Here is a 23,037-nt window from a genome sequence, read left to right on the forward strand (position 1 = left end):
AAAACGGAAACCGTTTTCTTCGATCCCATGGATCCGTTTCTACATCTAAAACACTCACGTTCGCGCTTCCCACCGCTTACCAAAACAAAACCGAGCGGGACGCGTTCTTTTGTCCGAAAAGGCTTCTCACTTCTCGGAATTAAAGTGGCACAAAATTAGGTCTTAATTTACTCTAACTGTTAATCTTCTATCACCAATGTCAAACCCTTCAAACCTGTCGATTTGGTAGCACGGGGCGATTGATTGTGTCGTTCCTTTTTTTTTTTTTGGTTGTTCTGTAGCGCATTTTAGCTGCCTACGAACCTGTGTCGCCGTGACTCTGAATCAAAGTCACAAAAACGTCGATTTGGTGATCGAGACTCGGTGGAGTTCCAAGAGATCGTTTTGTAGAATATTCAGGCCTCAAGATCGGGCGATCGCTGAATATTCATAACTTGTGAATATCTTAACCAAGGGTGGTTGTGATTTGAATAAAATCTAGTTTCCGAACCTGGTCGTGCTGCTGGTGGACCACATTTCTCGGTGGCTTGTTGATAGTAGTTGTTTTGTCCCCACCAAACGATGTTCGATTACGGCACCAGTAACAACATATATCTTATTTTATTGGGATTATGATTATCATTTTGGTTTTAACTCTGTCTTATTTCCCATATTTTTGCGAGAGAAGGAAGAGTTTTGTTGCGAGAATTGAGAGACAGCTCTGATATCGAGAATTCTGACCTGGACATATTTGAAGATGATTTGCAACGACGGCTTCGGTACGCAGTGAGCACCTTTAACAAGCTGCCCGATAAGCGCACCGAACCAACATTCCAGCGAAAGTTGCGTTACACCCTTCGGGGCGGAGGACACATGGCACACATCTTCGCTGACGTCAGGGAAGAAGGGAGGAGTTTCACTTTCTTTCTCACGCGAAATCATGCGCCCCTCCCCACCTCTGCACCGAAATGAAGCAAGCGACAAAATCGGCAACGGAACAACGGCCACGACCCTTTGCTGCGTTGGAATTCCTGACCTCCCGCTGCTGCTGCCGCTCATCATCCAGACCACGTTTGGGGCGCAGCGTCCTCGAGAAATTGGACGTATCAGCCTATTCCCAACGAACTTGCCCTCGGGCATGCCGAGGTTGTAATTCAAAATTGTTACCACACTTCTTTGCCGGGCGCGTTGGCAAGGTCTTGAAGCGTGTGTGTGTGTGTGTGTATGATTGTGAGCGCCAGAGAGTAGTTGCTCTTCAGTTTTGCAAAGTGCTGCCTGCTACTACTCCACCCGGCACACTGTCTGTTCGTGACTTCAGCAGAGAAGTCGAACCCGCCCCAAAGAGTGAGAAACCTGTTCGCATGCCAGGTTGTAGAGGATGGTGGTCCAAGCTGTGAGAGGGGGAGACGGTTCAATAATGAAGTATTCACCGTCATCGAGGAGATATCACTTGGAAGTCTTGGAGCGGTTTGTATAAGCCATCTTTAGGCGTAGGCTCGCGAGGTCGCCCATACCAAGACGGTGTCTCTTTCTTTCCACCGAACATGCCGTCGCTGCCGATATCTTTCCCGTTCCTACGACCGAGCACACCGCGACTGCGCCTTGTCCTGGAGGTCAACCTGTTCGATCCAAAACGAGAATTTAATCACCGATCTCGACAGCGCAGAGCCTGGGCTGGCGTTGGTTCCCTCGGGCCGCGGGCCGGAATCTAAGAGAAATTAATGGCGCACTGTGCGCAGACCTGTGCGCGCCTGGAAAGCGTCCTCACCATCTGGTCTTTCCGTCAGCAGATACTGCGCATTAACCGGGCATGCGGCGAAGGAGCCGTGTCCAGAGGTCAACTCGTGGGTTCACTTTTGCTTTCTACAATGCGAAGATGCGCAACCCGTACCTGGTTGGCGAACGAGTGTTTTGATGCGTTGTTTTGCTGCCGCAAACCTGTAATCCTGTGTGTAAACCATGGCTTGGTGTTCAATAGTGCTTCCTGTTCGGCTGTGTGGTCTGGTCTTGCTCACACCCTCACACTATTGCGGGAGAAACTTGTCGCAATCACTTTCACTGCCAGCACACAGTTGTTTCAAACCTTTTCATGCGGTAGAATATAACAATAAATCTAGTGGTGGATAGAGAGAAGTCACCCAACAGTAGCCCTCCGGGTTAACGACTTGTTCGTTACCCCTAGTGAAGCCTGGGAGACTTCAGAGTGGTTTTGGAAGCAAAATGCGGGAATATGTTGGCTTCTAAAAACGCGTGGCCATAATTTCCGGTGTGCGGTGTCTTGGGGGAGATGTCAAACACTGCAGCACACAAGCCGCCTTCAACAACTCAAACCGGAATCGGACTCTATTAACGTCCGAGGGGGCGTCTTGCACTGGTCATTTAAAGCGAGCCCGAGCAGGTCTGCAAACTATCACCTTCGCCTGACCACACACTGTACCTGACCGAACGCTGTCAAGACCGTTTTCCCCTCAGCTGCATAATTCGATCCGTGTTCCTCGGGTGGCTCAAAGTTCCTGCGGACCGGGTTTGTGTCGGTTTTGTGTGGTTCTGTGTGGTTTCGGTTTACCCAAGCGCACGATGCGGTCGGTTTCGACACGTTGAGCGTTGTCATAAGCGGTCGCCGCTAGCGGGAGTGAATGTAATAATAGTTTAATAGATACATGTACCAATGGGCGGGAGAGGCGCACATGTACCGTGGCAGATATCTTTCCGACCCGGTGTGCATGCCCGTTCCGACCATCGGACGGCATGCGACTGTAAGGTGATGTTGTTGCGCACTACCTATCTGGCTAATGAAATGGATTTCCTACCGTGTGTCCCGTACGGTGGCATTTCACCACCGTAACGCTTAGCTACTGAAGTGGTTTCGGTTTCGCAATTTCTTCGACAAATGATAGCTGTTGCCTTTTTAATGAACCCTGCGCGTGAGTGTGTGGCTGTACTTGGAAGTCGCTAGAATACGGTTTGGGTATTGAATGGCAGTAAATTTACTGTTTAAATGCTTTCCAACAACTTCTGTACTGTGTAAACTGTATTCTATACACAATAAGGTTCGATTAACAAGGACATTGTTACAACAAATGGCATCATTTCGCTGTTGCTTGTCATCATGAGGTAGCAGTATCCGTTACATTATTGGTTCATTATCTGATCGATTTGCTCGCATGGCAAAAGGCACAAAGTGACCATCGGACATAACAACACCTCAGCTTCAGATCCAATACAATATGTGTGTAATGATTCGAAACGGTTTGCTGTTTTTTTTTTGTTATAGCGTATGATTTCTCTTTGGCTATTACCCACCATCACCTGTCATTCAATCAAAAGGCATGATCGTGCAACTTGCAGACCTTTAAGAGGTGGCAAATGGATTCCGTACGTTCAAGAACTCAACCATCGTTGTTGACGATGTTTTTAATCCGAGATAGTGTCCAGCACAATCTTCCTGGATTGTCGTCAATTGGGAACGGCGGCTTCTTTCCTTCCACACCTGCACGTTGCATACATCCTACTTCAAAGATCTTCGGGCCACAATCGACATTCGATAAAGCGCAAGAACGGGGCACAATAATTGTGCCTGGTAATTGTGACGGAGACGCGTCCAAGGCGGATACGGATTGCACGGCAATCAATTGCGTTCGATCGCGCGGGACAGTGATCGAGTGATCGCGCACAGCGTAAAGTGCCAGTGGGCGGAATTGGAAGCGCTTCACTGCGCGTTTCTGAGCCTTGGAAAGGGTCTCAATTGAGCTGCATGAACCGCACACCGCCATTGTTGCCCGTAACCTTCACCGTTGACCGCTCAAGATCGCTGTGCGTTCGAATTCTGGCCAAAGGTGTACCACCATCCACCCTGCACGACATTCGAGGGCGTTTAATTGAAATTTTCACGCAAAACCACCAAGCCCAAGTTGCGCGTTTCCTACTCGCGCCACCCCGGGGGACAAATGTTTTTGGGCAAACTGACCATTTGCCAATCAAGTGGATGGAAACACTTGTCAAGAGCAAGCAAGAACCTCAACCTCAATACGCCTGTGCGCTTGGTGGTTGCTGTAATGGCACGGCTTTTGGCTGAGGCAATGGTGCTGTCGGTGCAGCGTTTCGCTTTGTTATTCCACTTTCTTGCTCGAGTGCTACGGTGTTAGGCTTTGATTTACGAGCGGGCCGGCGAGAACGAGTTTGGGGAAGAACTTTGCCTCGACGTCGAGGGTGTTCCGCAGGAAATTGCGCACTTTTCCGCTGAATCACTGACATTGAGTCAAGCGTGCGTGTGTGTGTTTATGAAGCGAAGGAAACGAAGGGAGTTCCACTTTAGGGATATTTATCCTGCTGACAGGTCGTCCGCGAGTTCGCCCTAACGATTTGTTTGCGTATCGCAGAGCAGCGTTTCTTATTGTTACGGGTGATGGCGCACGTTGCGATCGTTTGCGCTTCAAGACCCGCGTTCGTTGGCGCGTATAAACGCAAATCTGTAATCGATTAAGCAAATGAGACTGATTCAATACGATAATAATAAATAAGATAATAAATAAAATGGAACAAACGCAGGGTATCACTCTCTGTTTAATAGTAACTGACATTTCCCAAAGTCATGTTGGTCCATTAAACCGCACAAACTCTCCAGTCATGAAGTCTCTTTGAAGCTCGCACAAAACGGAATAAAAACCCTTTGGCCCCTGCAATTGGTAACTGATCAGCAACAGAGACAACCATCACCCATTCCGTTCGGGCACCTTTCACCCCCATTTGAGAAAATTCGTCATGAAATTAGGCAAATCAACAACACCACATGACGCAAGCATCATCTCACTGTCCGGACGGCCACCGATCGCGGGCGCGAGCGCGCAGCTTTACGAGTAAATTATATAATTGCAAACGAACGGCTCGCGGTTTGAATGTGATGGGAGCGGTCGGTTGGTCGTTTTTTTGTTGCTTCCCTTCTCCAATGGATCACCCACGATATGTGTATCCACAGCCACACCCAGTCCCAAAAACGGGAATGACGGTTAATTTTTTGAACTATTTTCTTCCTCTTTCGTGCGCGCACTTGCCGTGGAAGAAGATCCAAGGGCAGAGCGGCCACGAGCGAGTGATTGTGTTGTTCCGCTTCTCGTCTAATCACACAGTCACGAACGGATCCTTTCGCGAGGGGGGGAGGCTTCCCGTCTGTCGGGATAATTATCATTTGTTCCGAGCGCAGCCGCCGCGGGTGGAAGTCCGTTCCTGGAAAGTAGATCTAGGAATCTAGGCTTTGCTGGGTAAGACCGCCGGCATCTTTGCTAACCCCCGATGCCCTCTAGAACAACAGTGCTTTTCTCTAGCAAAACGTTAATCGTCAACGTGTGCAGAATGATTGATGATGGGATTATTTCTTATTTTCGTGGAACTAACATTGGGCGAGTCTCTTGAGTTTTGCTCCCAGCAAACGAGCGTAAATCATACGATAGAGGGACGATTCGTTTTTTCGGTGCAAAGCATCCCGTTCGGTTAGTGTTAATGCCTTTGTATTGTTTGATCGTTATCTTGGGAAGAGCATATTAACCTCTTCCATTGAATGAAAAAATATTATTTGTAGGAATGTGTTACCAAAAATATATTTTTATCAATCAAAATTAGAGCACTAAAACTCAATTTTGAGGTAATTAGGAATTAAATATTCCTAATGCATTAACATTATTTCTAACAATAATGTATGTTAAAAACGATTTTACATAATTTTTACGACTCTCCGATGAAAAAGCTTTTAATGAATCACAAAACTGTGTTCTCTTTCTCATTTGCAGCATGCTCCAAACGAACCACCGTCTCGTTCCCTCACCACGCTGTCTACCGATACTCGCGGTGCCATAATCATCAGCCCGAAGGCACTTCACATGGTCACCGGTGGTCCCAAAGCGCGGCCTGTTGTTGGCCGATAGCGGGGAGCCCTGGGGCAATTAGCTGCGATATAACCATTTCCGACAGATCACCACCATCGTGAGCACACAGAGCACCGGCACCGTCCCACCGAATGACTCGACACCCGCCCGTGAGAGCCGCCGCACCAGTAGCAAACGATTTTCCACCTCTGTCGGAGATGGATCATTTCCCTCTTGTATTTTTTTCCCTCTGTTTCGTTTCTAACACACACCGAGAGTGGCCCGATGCCGGAACAGGAAGCGAAGTGAAAATTAATAGTGAAAAAGAGTGCATGAGAGCGAGAAATAGGAGGGAAAACAGAGGCAGATGTAAACAAATCAAACACAGCCACAAGCGTGCCGAGTGAGAGATATTAATGTGCGACTGTTGATACATGTGTCCATTCGTCAAGATTTGTTACGAAATGTCTTATGAAGATAGGGAAAAAAGAAAGAAAAAAGGCCAACAAGACACAAGGACAGTTGGGGGGTTGTTGCCTTTTTTGTAGCTTTCCTCCCGTGGTGTTCGGTTTTGCAAAACATTGATTCTTTTGCTAGTAATTTTCCCATGTTTACCACCATCTCCAGCGTGAAGTGTTAATTGTTTCTTTTAATAGCGTTTGTGTTTCTCGGTTTCTTCATAGCAAAACAAATACCACAGCAACAGCAGCAGTAAAAGTAATCAATCAACCGAATCAGGAAGTGTCGATATCGCGCCCCGAAAGGTGTCGATGTGGTGTTGTGATCTGTTTCACCTGCAGCGTGCAGTAAAGTGCAGTTGAGTGGCCGTCCCTCAACCGGCACCCGGATGGTGTAGCGGGCCCGAAGCCATCCTTGCAAATCTTTGCAGCTGATCACAGTGGCCGATGAAGGGAAGTGTATGTTTCAGTTTAACACCGTGAATTGCACATCACTGAATTGTGTGTATCGTGAGTGAGTGCGTGATAAAGGGAAGTGAGGAAAGGAGTGACAGCGAGTGAAGAGTGGGAAGAGGGGTCAAGTGAAACGAAACGAACCCGCTGATAATGCTATCGCGCATCGGAACCGGCGGCGGTCACCCGGGACAGCAGCCTTCGTCGGCTCCCCCGTCGCCACCGGCCGGCAGCCATCACCGGGGCGTGGTGCACCAGGAGGTGGACGATCTGGACGAGTATCTGTCCGAGTACAAGCTGCAGGCACCGACCGAACCCATCGCCCATTATGCCGGTAAGTGGATTGCATTCTACAGTAACAGAAAAGGCGTTGTTTTCCTGTCGCGACCTTGCGTTGTAATGGTAGCAGAAGCAAATGTTTACACTCTTTTTATCGATTTCAATCGCTCAAGATTGGTTCGTGTTCATTGCAAATACATGTAAGCAAGCAGCTGGTTATCGTTTATCGCAAATGCAACTCACTTACACTACGTGATACGATTGTAATTGCATTTTGTTTAATTTAAACAAATTTAAACAATTTCCTCAAAAGCAGAACACATCTGGTGCGATAATGAAATCGCGTCATTTTTGCACTGTATTTTGATAACCTTTATCTTCACACGCCCGTTCGCATGTTGTTGAATGGTACAACTGCCGATGCGTGTTTTGATTGACATCATTTTGTGCGATCTCGGTTGTCAACAAGTTGTTCCACGCGACAACTGTGCATTGTTGTCTTACCGTTTCATCGATTGAGCCCTCCGTGGTGGAAACATCGGGGAAGTTGAGGGGGTGTAAACAAACTTTTATTTGCTATATAGATAACCAATAACGCCAGCGAACCAAATGCCAATCAAGCGTGTCGAGCTCGCTTATTTGGATGAATACAATTGGCGCAACGGTTTTAAATTAAATGACCTAGCTAAGGTCACGAAAAATGTGATCATGCGCTAAGGCAATGATAGCAGAAATTGGGAATGATTAAAGTAAAGGAGCGATAAGATGCTTTACTCGGAAAGAAACCGACGTGAACGATCACAAGATGCTATATCAATTTTAATTAGTATTATTTGCGTTGTTCTAAGATTGTTGTTGGTTGCCCACGTTTATTAAACTGGGTACTTCTAAAAGGACACATGGACACTTCAGCAGCTACTTTTTCGGTAAATAGAGCGTGCTAAAAAACGTGACATCTTTTGAAGTGGATTCTTCTTATGAAGTTTTCATTTTCATTTATCAAAACAAATCGACGGTCATACGATCGTTTCATCCATCGCAAAGACGATGCGTTTCATTGTGAAGCCTCACTCACATTGTGCGTCATACAGTATACTGCTTAATTGGCTAATAAATGCACACTCTTTTCCCTCTGTTTACGCTTTACTCCTCTTTTCTAACCAACCCGTAGCAATTTTTCGTGAGTAATTTTGTAAACCATTATTTGTGAGTGATATTATTTCGCAAAACAAAGCAATTGTGTTTTGAATCTGCAAGCCATGCAAACTTAAAGCGGGAACTGCACATGCAGCAAAACAAACCTACGGCTTCCAATTAATATGCTTAATAGGCTGCAAGCAGTGCTTTCACAATCGGGTGATGCACCGTTAGTGAAAATAGTCCTCCCTACCTCTCTCTCTCTCTCTCTCCCCTTCAGTAACGGGAATCGCGTAAGCCCGGAGCGGTAAACGACAATAAACGCCCGAAAGCGATCGTTCTAAAAAGTGGGCCGTTCTTTTTCATTTTTGGTTTTTTGCTAGATAAGGTGAAAAAAAATCACTCAAAACAGAAGCAACAGACCCCTTCACTGCAACTGCATTGTGGTGATACAGACAGCTCGCATTGCATTCGCGAATCACGCGACCACGTGCAATGTGGCAGCATAACGGAGCAGGCTGCTGCTGCTGCTGCTGCAAATGAAACACAAACTGCAGCGTCGTTAGAAAAATGCTCCGGCTTTCCACCCGAGGTTCCACTGTTTGCCCGCTTACTGTGCCGTCATCATCATCATCATCGTCATCATAACCCCCGGTGGCACCAACAAGCGAGTGCAGCCGGGGTTTACCACGTGCCGCGTATCCGTCGATGACGGTGATAGTGTACATTGCCCTGTGGTTTGTCTGTTTTACCGCTCGCAGCCCTACTGGTTTTCCGTCGCCGATGGTGCATTTTTCGAGTGCACGCAGTTCAATTGCGGTTCCGCGGAAGAAAAGCACTCCACTTACGCTGATCGCGTCGATATCTGCCTGCGAGTCAAACGATAATCGGTTCTGGTGAATGTATGCGTACCGTCGGGCGCACGGGAAAGATGCGATTCCGGAAATGAATTATTTGAAGAAAATATGCACCAATTATTGGTCTCTTTCTAGCTTTCTCTACTTAAAGCTAGCCAATCATGCACCGATAGCGGGTAATTTTTGGTAGAAATTAAACAAATAGCAAAAGTAAAGGGGAAATTCGCTATTTGTGCTCCGTTCAATGGTAGTGTACTGTGACAGTCAGTGAAGCGTACTGGAAGGTCTCCATTAAGCTTAATTTCAACTATTTACTTCGGGCTCGGTACGATAGTGGGTGGTTGCTGTTGTCGGTAGCTGCCCCGAACCGGTAGGGAATTGTCATTAGGCGTCGTTGCGCCGTGCACAAGCGCTACAATTTTCCTACCGCCAATTCATTTGGCTAATGATCGCTGTTGAAATCGATACGCGCCATGGCGACAATTAGTGTGGCCGTGTGGTTTTGGATGCATGACCGGCGAGGGTAAGGAACTCCCGAACAATCGTACGATGGGGGCAAACAAACCGTAGAAAGTAGAGTGTCGTGGCACGTGATGAAACATATATGCAATTATGTGGTTTCGTAAGGCACGGGAGAGTAGCTCGATTGGCAGTCATATGTTGTGATTGGAAATTATGATATTAATGAGGGAAATTGATGATAAATTATGGTACGCCTTTGTGAGCTGATCTGATTTCATTTGAAGAATTTTGAGCTATATTAATGCTGATAATCAGCCCCGCAAAGACAGTAAAAACAAGTTGAGTAACATCTGTACACCTGAAGCAGCGAGTTTTAAGTCATTGGCCAATCAAACATTTATTCGTGCGGTTAATTATGCACCCTAACTCGCTCGGCCATCAATCTAAGCATTTCTTAATCCCCGATAGCGGCCCGAATCGAATTTCACAAGAACAGCGAGAAAAAAGAAAGCCACGCTCGAAAGTTCAGCCACACTCGACGCCTTCAAGGCTAAGAAGGGGCTCCCAATCACCTTCCCAACAACAGCGCGCACAAATTGACTTAAATCCGTGCGATCAATTTATAGCCCCAAGGCACCAGCAGCAGCAGCAACAGCAGAAGCCCTCGTGCGGCATTTCGCACCAGCCCACTCGCCTGGCTAAACCGTGCGATTTATTAAGATGCGACCAAACGGCCACGACAACACCGGTGGATCATCTTCAGCACCGTCCCAACAGCGGCACAGCGCCTCTTCACACAGCGCTAAAGGGATAAACGAGCCACTCGAACGCGATTCGATGGGTCGATGATTAAACGAGGCCATCGCGCCACCGGCGGCAACACACATGCACGGCATTCCACTGCATCCGATGATGGCCCGGTTGGGTCGCGCTTTGGGCTAAATAACCTGCTAACCTACCGCACTGCACGCGCTCCGTGCGGTCGCCGATCGGCAGGATGATCGGCTCGGTTTGAAGGCTTTTGAGGTTAAAATTTTAATGCATCCGTTACATCATCGAGCGTCGAGCCGCGCCGAGCCGGTCAATTGGTGGCAAGCAGGCAAATATGTGTCGTCCGTGTCCTCCGCGTTGTCGCTCGACCGTGTGTGACCACGATCTTCTTCACGATCGATGCAACGGGCGCAACCATTCAAATATGAAAGACGCGCTGCGCGCGACCACTCTTGGATGGGTTGGAAGCTCACTGACGCAATCGACGCGTCGATCGAGACACGGGTGGCGTTTGGTTTTTTTGTTCATATTTCTCCGTTTTTTTTTTCTCTCGATCGACTGTTTACCAGGTTATCACAGACATCGAGTCTACGAGATACATCGATCCCGCTCGGATAAGAGGGAAGTAAGTAAACAAGAAAGAGAAACAAAAACACAAATCTTCTCGAAACTTACGACCCGAGGGAATCACCCATCCCGCGCGAAAAAAAGGGCGAAAGAGAGAAAGGAACACGAAGTGGGAACAAAGTGGGAATAATCATACAGAGAAACCCTTACGCGCGGGCCACACCTTTTGCTAGTTGCAAAAGATATGCTGAAGTTTCCGCTGGACAGCCAGTTGCGCAAACAATCTGTACAAGCCCCGGTACGCACAGTGTATGCAATCAGACGGCGGTGAAGCAGAATAAACAAACTCAATTTCCTCATTCCCTTCTTCACGCGCCTCAAATGGCTCCATCTCGGACGCGATGGCAAAAAAGACGGAGGGTGGATGTCTTCGCCCTCCTCTACGGAACACTAAATTATCGCACAACTTGCTGAACGAACGTGTCCGGAGTTCGCTCGTTGTTTCCATGTAAGGGGACACGGGACAAGCAAAAACATAACTGCTGTTGCTAATCGTTCGCTAATTTGACCCTAAAGAATATTCATTTACACACACACACACACACACACACACACACACACACACACACACACACACACACACACACACTTTATGCTTCGTCCCCTTTTTCATATGACCCACCCCGGACGGAGGGCAACTCATTTGAAGAGGTCAGACCGCGCTAACTGTTCGCGTCATCGAGCACGTCTCGAGCGGAAAAGCATCATCCGTTCTGCATCGGAGAGTGCGCTGCAGCTCACGATTACCGCATCGATTCCTGCCGAAACGGACGAGTGCCCAGCCAACAATAGCCGATCGATTGTTCTGTCGTGGCGCAATCGGAGGGAGGAAACTCCGAGCAGAAGTAACAAGGCGGCCGTCCGTTGTTCAAACGAGCCGTTAATTAAACGCAAGTACACATGTATGTGCATTAAAAACCCCGTTGTTGTGCATCGTGCATCAGTCGACGCAGTGGACGGTGACGTATGTGAGATTCGCAAACCGGAGGATTTGTGCCTCAAGCGGGATCGTACGATCAATAGTAGCATCAATTGTTTTTTTTTTGGGCATTGTTTTTATCGCCGATGCGCCGGGTTCGTCACTTTGAGTCTTTCGTCTTTTTGCTCTACTCTGAGCCATAAAAAAGTAAGCATTCACGAATCGCCCGTGGTCCCTTCGGTGCTTATTAATTGTTGCGCAACAGTTGCCGCAACGGTCTTCTTCTTGCGAATCGAATCGACATTCCCAGCGGGGCAGCCGATTTGTGTGCGCGCACTTGGATGGACACTCCAGCAGCGTACACACCTCCAGAACGGAGGTTATCTAAGCGGTGGGATAGGTCGGGAGCGACAGGGGCGGGTAGATCTGACCCTCCAGCAATTTACACCTAAGTAAAAGAAGAAGAAAAGAGGCCACAGATCCGCGATCTTGTGCGATGCATTAAAGGTATTTCTTTTGATTCGCGCGCACTGATTGACACGCGCGCAAAGATGATGATGGCGCGTCGACCCATCGGTAGGTGTGCCTTTTGTAGGGGGGCATTCTTGTGCTGCGAAAACTGTTTTTTTTTCTTTTTTTGTAGTGAAAAGGTAGAAGGGAAGGAACGCAAGCACGGGTCGGATGTTATTGCGCTCGAGCAAGTTCGTGAATTATTGCACATTGCGTAAGGATTTCGGGCCGGCTGGTGGGCTTGCGAATAATAATAATCACTCATCGCTCTGGAATGAACACACAGGCGACGAACTTCCCCCCACGGTGCCCTGGTTTTGGGAAAGGCAACGCAACTGTCCAATCAAAAATCATAGTTCGTTAAAAATGTGATCGTCGGGGTGATGATATTTTCAAATCAACCGTTACCGACTTGGCGCTGAAAAGTCTCCTTCCAACAATCGATTGGGTGTGTGTGTTGAAAGCAATGTTTCGCCAAATGCCATGCCCGGTTCGGTGCGGGTGCTTGACCTTCCTCTCTCTCTGTCTCTCTGTTTGTTCCACTGTGCGGTCATTTCGCTAACAGAAATAAATTCTAATTCTTATGCGGCGTGCGGCGTCACCCTGCAGCGCGGCAGACGACGAACTGACCATTCGGAACGTGACCATGTTTCATAACCGTGTACGGTCGGGCCCGTGTACACTTCACGTAAGGCCAAGAGACGCGCGCCCAAACGGCCAGGCTAGACGGGCTACGTGCGTAATCTCAACCGTCACGGGGTTTTGGGCACTGGGCCCGGTTTACAAACATTAATCACAGATGCTTAGATTGTGTGTTCTTGCACTGCCAGTTCGTCGAGTGAGCAGAGGAAGCGTAGTGCTAACGGAATGTTGTGCGAGCATGTTGCATTGTAGCAGTAAAAATGTATATGTTTCAATTGTATTCAAATAACATCGGCAAAATTGCTTCACTTTCTTCCGTCGCTGCGCAAGGCGGGCTCTGCTTTGTTCTTTACCCGTCGGGCTACCCATAACTCTTTTCGCTTAGAAGAGATAAAATTCCTTCAGCAACAAAATGGCTTCATTAAAGAACTCACTTATCATTTCACATACCAACGGACTTCCCCTTTTTTGTGTCGGGACAGCAATTGATTGCAAAAGAAAAGGCCCCTTTTCTCCCTGTCCTGGAGGCTATTGTTGCAAAGTGCACCCATCACCACACGCGTCCCATTAGTGCACCCATTAGTCTATCTTTGCAAAGGCATCTCCCTCTCTCTCTCTCTCTCTGAAAGAAAGCCGTCCCTTTTGTGCTCCGATGAAGACGGGCGAGAAAACAGGGCGTGTTTTGTTTTCTGTTGCTTAATGTACTCGAATAAAGCATCGTTTTGCTTCCACGATATCGACTCCCAGCCGGGGAAGCATGTATCTTTATGCGCAATTCTGCCACACAGTGCCTTTTAAATTGCACCGGCAACCCGATCCTCGATTGGGGTTCAGTTGGAATGCATCAAAAGTGGCACGCAGTACGCACCTCGCGCAACGCTTTCCACACACGCCAGTGTTCTACCCCGTGTAGGATTTCTCTACCACTACGGGGTATGTTTAGTGTTGGGATTTTATGTTCTCTGCACCGATCGCATACCGCACGAACAGAGGCAGAGTTTCACAATGCATAATGCACATGCGCATGCGCACCCGAAAGTGGAACAGTGACGGCGCTGTCACACACTGACCGTTTGCATCTCCGTCCCCGAGGTTCGATTCTGACGAATGCAGCAAACAGTGCAATGTGCCGCCGCCACATTGTATCGCATGGCGGAAAGGCGTTGGAGGCCAAGAAAATGAGTTATAGTTTTCGTACACAAACATATGTTACAGCCCACGGGTACGCGCCTATATGGGCTGGCTTTGCGTGGTCCTTTGACACGGACACAGTGCACAACCGCGGACGGAGGGGCCTGGTACGTGCCGAAGCATAAATATGCCAATCTTTTGCCAGAGCCGGAGCACCACTCGATCCGGCTAACGAGTCAACCACGTTGCAGCGGTCATTATCGGAAATTGGTAATGGCGAGAAGTGTGCGGCAGCGCAGGCGTTGGAATTGTTTTGCATTCCCATAGCTTAACATTGTTGCAGAAATGCAATGGGAATTTAGGCTCGCCTCAAGCATCATTCCAATAGCGTTTAATTGTTTTTGTATTATTTTGAAATTGAATCCTTGATGCCGTTACGAAACGCAATCAGTGGACGAAAACCATACGCGACTTCGAGAGGAAAAAAATCAATAAAAACGCTTGCAGTGGCTTAAATATCATTCCAAGAAAAACAAAAATAATTATTACCCACACTTATGACACCAATTATTGCTCCCCCCCCCCTTCTACCATCACCTGCTGTTAAAAAGGCGCTTTAAAGATGCAACGAAATAAAAATCCACCACGACCTGACCTACAAGGCAGCATTGCACTTTCGGGTCGTTAAAATGTCCAAAAAGACAACATAACAATTGTCGGTACGGCCCATAAATGAAGTGGTTGTCATCATTTTTGTCGCCGAGTCGAGCGGGCGCCTGAAGCACGACGATAATTGCGCGGCAAATAGCGCCCTCCCCGAAACGCCAAATCCTGGCCATCATTATCGGATTTACGGCCTGCATACGAAGCCCCGTCCTGCGCAACAACAGGAGTCCGGGCTGCAGTTTTGCCTCAACCTTTGGTACAATTGAAATGCTCCTTTCGCGGTGACCCATATCATTAGCAGCTCGTACTGGCGGCACGGTACACCAGTGCTGCTGCCCTGCCTCAGCTGCGAGGTGAACGGGTTGTGATGGTGTGGCCCGCCGCTGCCGGCGTCGTTGCAGCACATGTGCCGCGCTCAAGAAGGAGGCGAGAAAACGTGAGTGACAATCTGGGCAGCAATGGAGCAATTGAGAAGTAGAGTGCCTCGACGCGTCTTGTGCTGCAGTTTTGTTTTGTGCAGTTATTTATTTTTATCGACTAATTGTTGACTCGCTGATGAACGCACCGCACGGGCTGCCCATGATGAATTGTCGGCTTGGGTCGCGGGGGACGGTGCTTAACAATTACGAATTGATTACGAATTGCCGAGGGAAGTATGTGAGTGTGCTGGTTGCGATCGTTCGGATGCGAAATGTCACCAGGGTGGGCAGCCTGGCCAGGCAATGCCGACCTTGCCAGTACCCCCATCGGCATCCCAGCGAACGATTAAGGTCGAGGTGACTGTGCTTATGCCGTTTCGTCCCTCCCAGAAGCGAAATGGTTTATACTATTGAGTGCAGTAATGGCTTTTCTCATTGCAAAACCATACTTATTTAGTATAGAAACAAGCCGTGCATTAATGAATGGAATTCAATAAAAATTAATTAAAACGAAATGATTAAAAAAATGCGAATATTATAAATAGCCATGTGGAGTAATGGTTAGCTTTGTGTTTTAAAGAAGATTTCTTCAATCCATCATTTTTGTTCAAATTAATAAATGTGCTGAATGATGTGTGGATTAATCAAAATTATTTTGATACAAAGCTAAACAAAAACGCTTGCTTATTCATATCACTGTAATGGTTTCTTTTTCAGCCGGTCTCATGGTACAGTCGTCAACTCGTACGACTTAACAACATGCCCGTCATGGGTTCAAGCCCCGAATAGACCGTGCCGCCATACGTAGGACTGACTATCCTGCTATGGGGGAAATCAATAAGTCACTGAAAGCCAACCCCACAAGTGGGTTGGCAGGCCTTGACCGTCATCGGTTGTTGAGCCAAAGAAGAAGAAGAAGTAATGGTTTCTAGTGGTTATTAAATGATTACAGGGGTTTTCAGGAGTTCTAATAGTTATGGCACACTTTCTTGACTCTCTCTAATGGTAATCTTATGGAAACTCTTACTTCTGTCCTTGTTGGACAGGCACTTTGAAAATTCCTATTGTAGTTGTCCAAAAAAGGTGCTTTAGAGTCTAATGCCCATCACATAAAATTCATGTCCCGTAGAAAGAGCCATGAAAGTGTCCCACAACTAAGAGAATCCCTGAAAACCTGTGTATTTATCAGAAGACATACCGGCTGCTACAGACCATGGACTAGTTTTAAAACGTGCAAGAAACCCATTATGACCCATGAAGAGTCCAGTCATGTTAAAGCCGAGTTAACTAAGTATAATTGAACAGTTTTTGCAAAATGCAAATTCAGGATTCATAGAGTCAAAAAAATATAATTAATAAATATTATTGAATCATGCTTAGTATTTGTTTTGTTACTCTTACCGCCCTTTGGGCGTTGTCTACTGAATGTTGTGAGGAAATAAATCGTTCGCTCACTTCAACAATTGAGTAAAGAACCCTTAAAATGACGTCCATTACGTTCTGCATCTACAGCCTTTCGGCATCTAATTACATAGGCCTTGAAACATTGTGCGTACCAAACCTGTGGCTCAAGCAATCCTAATAAAATAAACCCACACCCAACAAACCCCATCACACCTTAAACTTACAGTTTTTCATACCCGTAAACACGCAAATCATTCGGTTTGGTGGGTGTGAGATCGATTTCATACAAATCAAGATCATTTTGCAATTGTTATTGAAACCACGTACGGGAAAGTCATTTCTGCACCTCCTCCGTTGTATGCTCAGGGGAAGTAGGGTTCGTACTCGTAAAGCCGTTGCCTCGAATATCGCTACGAATGCAAATCATATCACGTGGCACCCGGGCACCCTACGCGGCCCACTTGGCGTACCGTTTTACCTTTACCCGGTTCCATGTCCGGCCAGCCACGGATCATTGGAGCAGGGTGTGTGAGCGTGGCACACTTGTGTGTGTGTGCCATATAGGTTCGGGAAGTTAGCTTCGATTTCGGAACAGTGCAGTTACTCGTTCCCGTTTGATGGTTCAATTTTGGAGCGTACAGAGCGCGAGAGAAAGAGAGAGAGAGAGAGACAGGGCATTCGATGAGCTAACCCGAACCCAAGCACACGTGCGTAGGCTTCCGAAAGGTGAGTTTGGCAAAATTTAAGCACCCCGGCTTGGCCCTGTAGTTGGGCCTCCGGTAATGTTCAATTGTGCCGGTTAAATTACCTCACTCGGAAGTCATTTCAGCCCATCGTACATTACCCCATTGCTCTCTCGATGGACCGTAGATTGGTGTAACTTGGATGCGAGTGCGTTGTACTACCGACAAACGGCATCAATTTCGGTTTGAGGCACCCACAAGTTCCGGAACTGTGATTTTGGCACACGCGTATAGGATATTTTTGGGGTAAAGGGATTTTGGGCACACACAGCTGCATGTATAGAAAAATAGGAAATGCTGTTTTATCATAAAAGTACACATAACTCACAGAAATTACTCAAATCGTGGGATGAAACGGTGGGCTAAATGTGTGTCAAAATTATTTCCTAAATTATCGTAGCATACAATTTTACAGCCAAATAGATAAAAGGCTTACAAAATGCTCATCGCTGTGCCCGTTACCGTTGAGGTATGCAACGCACAAAAGATACTGCATGGCATCGTGTTACATTCTTACACAAATAAACAGCAGCGTACTGATATCGGGCGTTAGCTTCACTTCGTGCTGAATGGCCAAAACGCCACGTTCCAACGGAAAATAATGGAATGCTATGCTGCAGACCTTTTGAATGCAATTTTGCAACACGCAAGTCGGATTTGATTAGAGTTGCATAGGTAATAGGTTGCACTATTAATTATTTCGTTTATTAAATTCACTATACTTTCCCGAGCAAATATTATGTTTAATGACATTATTCAAATCACTTACCCACACGACTGATTACAACCTCTGTGAGACAATATGATTCCCATGGCATCTTTTTCCCTTCCCGGTAACCGAACGTGCCGGAAGCAGTGCAGCAAGCGAACGTCACACTAGACACTCTTTCCCATCCCGTGGCGGGAAAGCGGATGGAGCTGTTTTGTACCAATGTTTGGCTCGTCTGACACGCGAGCTTTTGTGTGGCGATTGATGTCGCTGGATGGTGCGCGTACACGCATACAATATCGCTTGAGACGCGATATAAACTTCAACTCAACCAGATAGTGTTCGGCAGGGGCATTTTAAGTTAAAGTGAAATGAAATCGTTAAGAAACAAAACCTCGTTGCATTTATTGAGCCACTTGTGCAGTAAATTATGGATGTCACAATAAAACAAAATTCCAGATAGAGGATGTGAAACTGCGGCACCAGCCAGACAAGGGATGAAAAATAAACTCTCACTACGATCTCACTACGGAAAACTCGCACTAATCAAGGCAAATTGCAGATGAAGATAAATAATCATCATTATAATCGTGTGGGTGCTGCCGCAAGCTTGGGCCAAATTTAAAGCACAATAAACCAGTCGCCACCTCGCAACGCATCGCTCAACCGTGGAGCAATGAGGGAAACTCAATGAGCGGGAGTATTTTGCTTCATATTTTTTTCCTATTTTTTTGCGATGGACCGAGCGTGGAAAAAGGCATCACACGCTCACGGCCCGTTCACGTTTCGCTCAGACCATCTTGCGCCGGAGCGCTTGTTAATTAATTATTAATTTATGCTCGCACTATGCCTATGCCACTTTTATGGGTTAGTGGTGCGAACAGGTCTCGCTCGACAAAAAGGGGGGGGCACAACATGTGTTCTGGTTTGTTTTTTTTGTGTTTGGGTGGTAGACGGTTTTTTTTTGTTGTTGACATATTGGCTTGTAATTGGCGATCGTGATCTTGATCATGAGCGAGGGGAAGAGGTCACTTTCATTGGAAAAATGGCCATCTTTGTTACCTTCAAATTGAACTATTTTTTTTAATAAATGATAATTTAAATATTTGCCATAGCTCTTAGAATTTTTTACGTACATAATACTTTGAAATGATTATTGATTATACACATAATAATATATCAAAAATTAAATTATTGAATCATCCCAAATTTTGAACTAAACAAAAGATATAAACGCCCCACACAACAGCGCGATGTCGCAATACGAAATTATTAAATCATCACAACATCCCCACTGCGGCTACGTTTTTCCATATCAACAAAGTGAAGCAGTTGTATCACACGCGCACACACACACACATATACCTACACCTCGATTACGGTAACGACATGCAGTTTATCATATTTGAACAAATTTCTACGCGCAAAACGCGCGCGGGAAACGTCCGCAACAAGCAAGTAGGGCAGCGAAATGAAAATGGCTGTTGCATAAAGCGCCCATAACCTGGCTGGTGTCATTTATGGCCTGTTTTTTTTTCGTACTAACTTGGTTGGGTCGTCGGACTATCGGACAGGCCGGACAGCGAGTGTCATCCAAGCACCGAAAGTAAACAAACCCTCACACAGACACACGGGAGCACAGCGTACGAGGGCTAGCAAAAAGCTTAAGCTGTGTGTGGACACTACAAAACCCTTTTCGGTTGGTACCAACCCCTTGCCAAGCGGCCACATGCAAACAAACCTTGCCCGGTTACAGTTTGCTTGCATAACATTAAACAACAGCCCCGGTGAATCCCTTTTTTTATCCAGCCTGGTGGCAGTGTCTAACCGTTGGCAAATGGGAGAGATACCACAGAGCTCAACACACACGCTCAAACGTTGGTGCAGTGTTCATGTGCTCGTCCTTCGGTCACCTTGCGGTCACAGCCCAGCTGTGTGGGTTGAGGAGAGAAGAGACAAGACAAAATAGGGGGGGAAAACAACGGTCGGCCCTCGGGTAACCTAGAACTCTGCTAAGGCTATGTCCCTGTGCGACCGGTGGGCGATTCGCGATCATGAAGCTCATTCCGAGCTTAACCTCCACGAGACGACTTCATGCGCCGAAAATAGCGCCCACTGCAGAAAGCAACAGGCAGATCGCCACAAGAGTGACGTTTTCGCGTTCGCCTTTCCTTTCTGCTGTTCTTGCATGTGACCCTCCGGGCCTCATAAATGGTCTCATAGGTGGATCGATGTGTAAACAGGAAGAGCGGTGTGTTTAAATGGCTCTCTATAAAGCAAAAGAAGCGGCGGCTTACTGCACATACCGACCGACACACACACCGGTTGACTAATGATTAACTTCCGCGTACAGTGCACGGGCTAATTGCTGCCACGGACGGGAGCGAGTGACTGACTATTTGTACAGCAGCGGCATCCGAGTGAGGGCAAAAGGTTCAGTTAATACAAAAAAGCTACAACAAAACCCCCCTTTAATGTAAAGAAAACAAACGCCGAGCAGTGGTTCTTTGCATCGCCCTCGGGATGATGGGTACGAAGAAGGTATGAAAATTAACACCCAGAAGCCGCGGAAGAGCGAGCGGAAGATCCAACGTTGCATGGGGAAGTGAGAAAATCCAACCTCAAGTTCTCGGGCTGCCCCTGCGCGCACGAGACTTTCAGGTGCAAGCGCAAGGTCAAGCAAAGGGCATGAACAACGATGCTCGTAATTAAGATGGAAGCAAAACGGTTTTACCAGCACAAGAAGTTAATCTTTGTTTTTGTTTTTCTTTCGTACCCATTGCAGATGGAGAACTGGAAGCAGAATGGCTCAATTCGGCAGGATTTCCACAGCTAACCAAAGCATTCGAAGAGGTAAGTGATGTCCGGGGAGAGGGCTTTTTTTCAATACTGGTTTCAGCTACATGGCGTTTGGGTTTCATTACCTGATGGGTTTAGCTGTAGCAAAGTTCATTTTCATTATTCATAGTTATTAATTAATCGCCATCGCAGCCCCGATCGTGCGCAAGGGCAGGAATTGAATTGAAATTTTGCTGATCTAATGACTTAAAACGCCACAGCAAAAGCTTTTCATTTAACCAACGTTCTCGTGGGAAGCAACGGCGAGCTACGCTGCATGCTCTTCCACCTCCAAAATCCTCTCGCCAGTACGATATCAATCAACGCCGGATCAATCGGACGGGACAGAGGGGCCCGTTCTTTTCGCAGATTGATCCGTAACATTTAATTACTAGCGTGTTTTGGCGTTTGTTCCAACGCGGGAGTGGGACGCCGGGATGAAGCGCTTCCGAAATGCAATCTTTTCCCGCGTCGGCGGCAGTCTGCGGACAGAAGATTGAGTTTGATTGATTACGTTATTGAAATGCGCACACTCGCGTCCCGGTTTGGAAGATTGATTCTTGGGAATTGGATAAAAGACTGTTTTGGTGTTCCTGCTTTAGGACTCAAGTGGGACAAGCAAGCGGCTATGACGTATAGGAGATGTCGTTCCTGTGACGTTTGTTCTGAGGCGAATTTGAGATGCGTAAGCAGACCTTAGTTTTGGGCAGACAAGCGTCAAGAACTGATTTTCAGCTGACAGCATTGACTGTGTTGGCGTATCTTGTAGGCATAATTAAATTCATGTACGATAATTGAGTTGAAGAAAACTCCTGAAAGAGATGAATAAAACGTTGATGTTTTTTTTTGGATGAATTCTTCAAGAAGTGTCCAGGATAGGAATTATCAATGTTTGGCCTTGTGGGAACATTTATTCTTCTAATGTGAGCCACAACAAAATGGAAGATATCTATAATCAAAAATATATCAAATAAGTACTAAGTATTGATAGAAGAAATAACTTTTAAAGGATATTTGTATGTAGATATAGAACTGAAGAAAAACATCTAAAAGGCAATGAAAGTTACCTCACACAGCGTGCTGAGGACTGCATGTGTTAAAACTCGCTTCGATTGATGATCACTTAGTTGGGACGGTAGTTGTTTTGAGTGATTTCCAATAATTTTAGTAAGATGGAAGGTATCAAAAAAATCTGAAGGTTATTTTTTATCTCTTTTATGTCTGTACCTGTCTGGCTACAGATTGCTCGCTAGATCCTCGATTAAACCTTCTTCTTCTTCTTGATTAGCACAACAACCGTTGTCGGTCAAGGCCTGACTGTACCCACTAGTGAAGTGAGCTTGGCTTTCAGTGACCCATGACGGGCATGTTGTTAAGTCGTGCAATTTGACGTATTGCCCTGTTCTTGAAGTTTGCGTTAGTTTGCGGGGAATTCTTAGTTTGCATCCATTTAAATATCATCAATCAAATAAAATTCACTTGAATTCAACCACAACAACAACATCCTTTGCCATTTCTCTAAACGCTGTCACCATTTTTCTTTCCTCCTCCACCAAAGGGTCACGAGCTGTCAGCGACAGAACTAGCTCCGGTCATCTCTGGTCTCTCGAGTATGCACGCGGAAGCGGTCAAGCAGCGCGTGAAGGCGCTCAACCGCACGGTACGCGGCCGCACGCGCAACCGATCGACGAAGAAGCCGGACATACGGGACGTATTTCGGGATCAAGATTCTTCCAGCACCGGTACGCGGTCGCGCAGTGCCACTCCGGACTCGCTGGACTCGCTGCCGGGTGACGATGCGTGGAACACGCCGCCGGGCAACGGGCACCACCACCACCATCCACACATACCGAGCTTCGTGTCCGTGTTCGATGGGAATGGTGTGGTGCGTCCGACACCGATCCGTGGCAAGCAACACCTGCGGCGCACACCGAGCGCCCCGTTGCGCGGTTCGGCGGAGCTGTTCCGTGGATCACACATCCGGTGCGACATCCCCATACACAACGGTACGATACAAATTAGTTAGGTTGATAGAAATTCTCTTCTAATCATTCGTTTTTCTCTTTCTTACAATTGCAGAAGGCATCGAGCTGCTCAACTTCCAAAGACTGGGAACGATTCACATACCGAGGATTCGGTCCGGCTCGGATCCATCCTGTACGATCGGGTAAGCCA

At 47.0% G+C, this 23,037-nt stretch overlaps 1 protein-coding gene across 3 annotated transcripts in view; it reads left to right on the forward strand.

Annotated features, from left to right (window-relative positions):
- Positions 1-23,037, forward strand: part of LOC121596143 (rho GTPase-activating protein conundrum) — a 56,862-nt gene that overhangs the window by 29,610 nt on the left and 4,215 nt on the right. For 2 of the 3 annotated variants that reach the window (XM_041920821.1, XM_041920823.1), the window contains exons 2-5: positions 6,521-7,082; positions 20,810-20,877; positions 22,421-22,868; positions 22,942-23,029. In XM_041920821.1, coding sequence (XP_041776755.1) covers positions 6,902-7,082; positions 20,810-20,877; positions 22,421-22,868; positions 22,942-23,029 — 785 coding nt within the window. In that variant the 5' untranslated portion in view covers positions 6,521-6,901. Of the gene's footprint in view, positions 1-6,493; positions 7,083-20,809; positions 20,878-22,420; positions 22,869-22,941; positions 23,030-23,037 lie in introns of all 3 variants that reach the window. The other variant, XM_041920822.1, reaches the window with a different exon arrangement.

Source organism: Anopheles merus, chromosome 3R (assembly GCF_017562075.2).
Source record: "Anopheles merus strain MAF chromosome 3R, AmerM5.1, whole genome shotgun sequence".
NCBI lineage: Eukaryota > Metazoa > Arthropoda > Insecta > Diptera > Culicidae > Anopheles > Anopheles merus.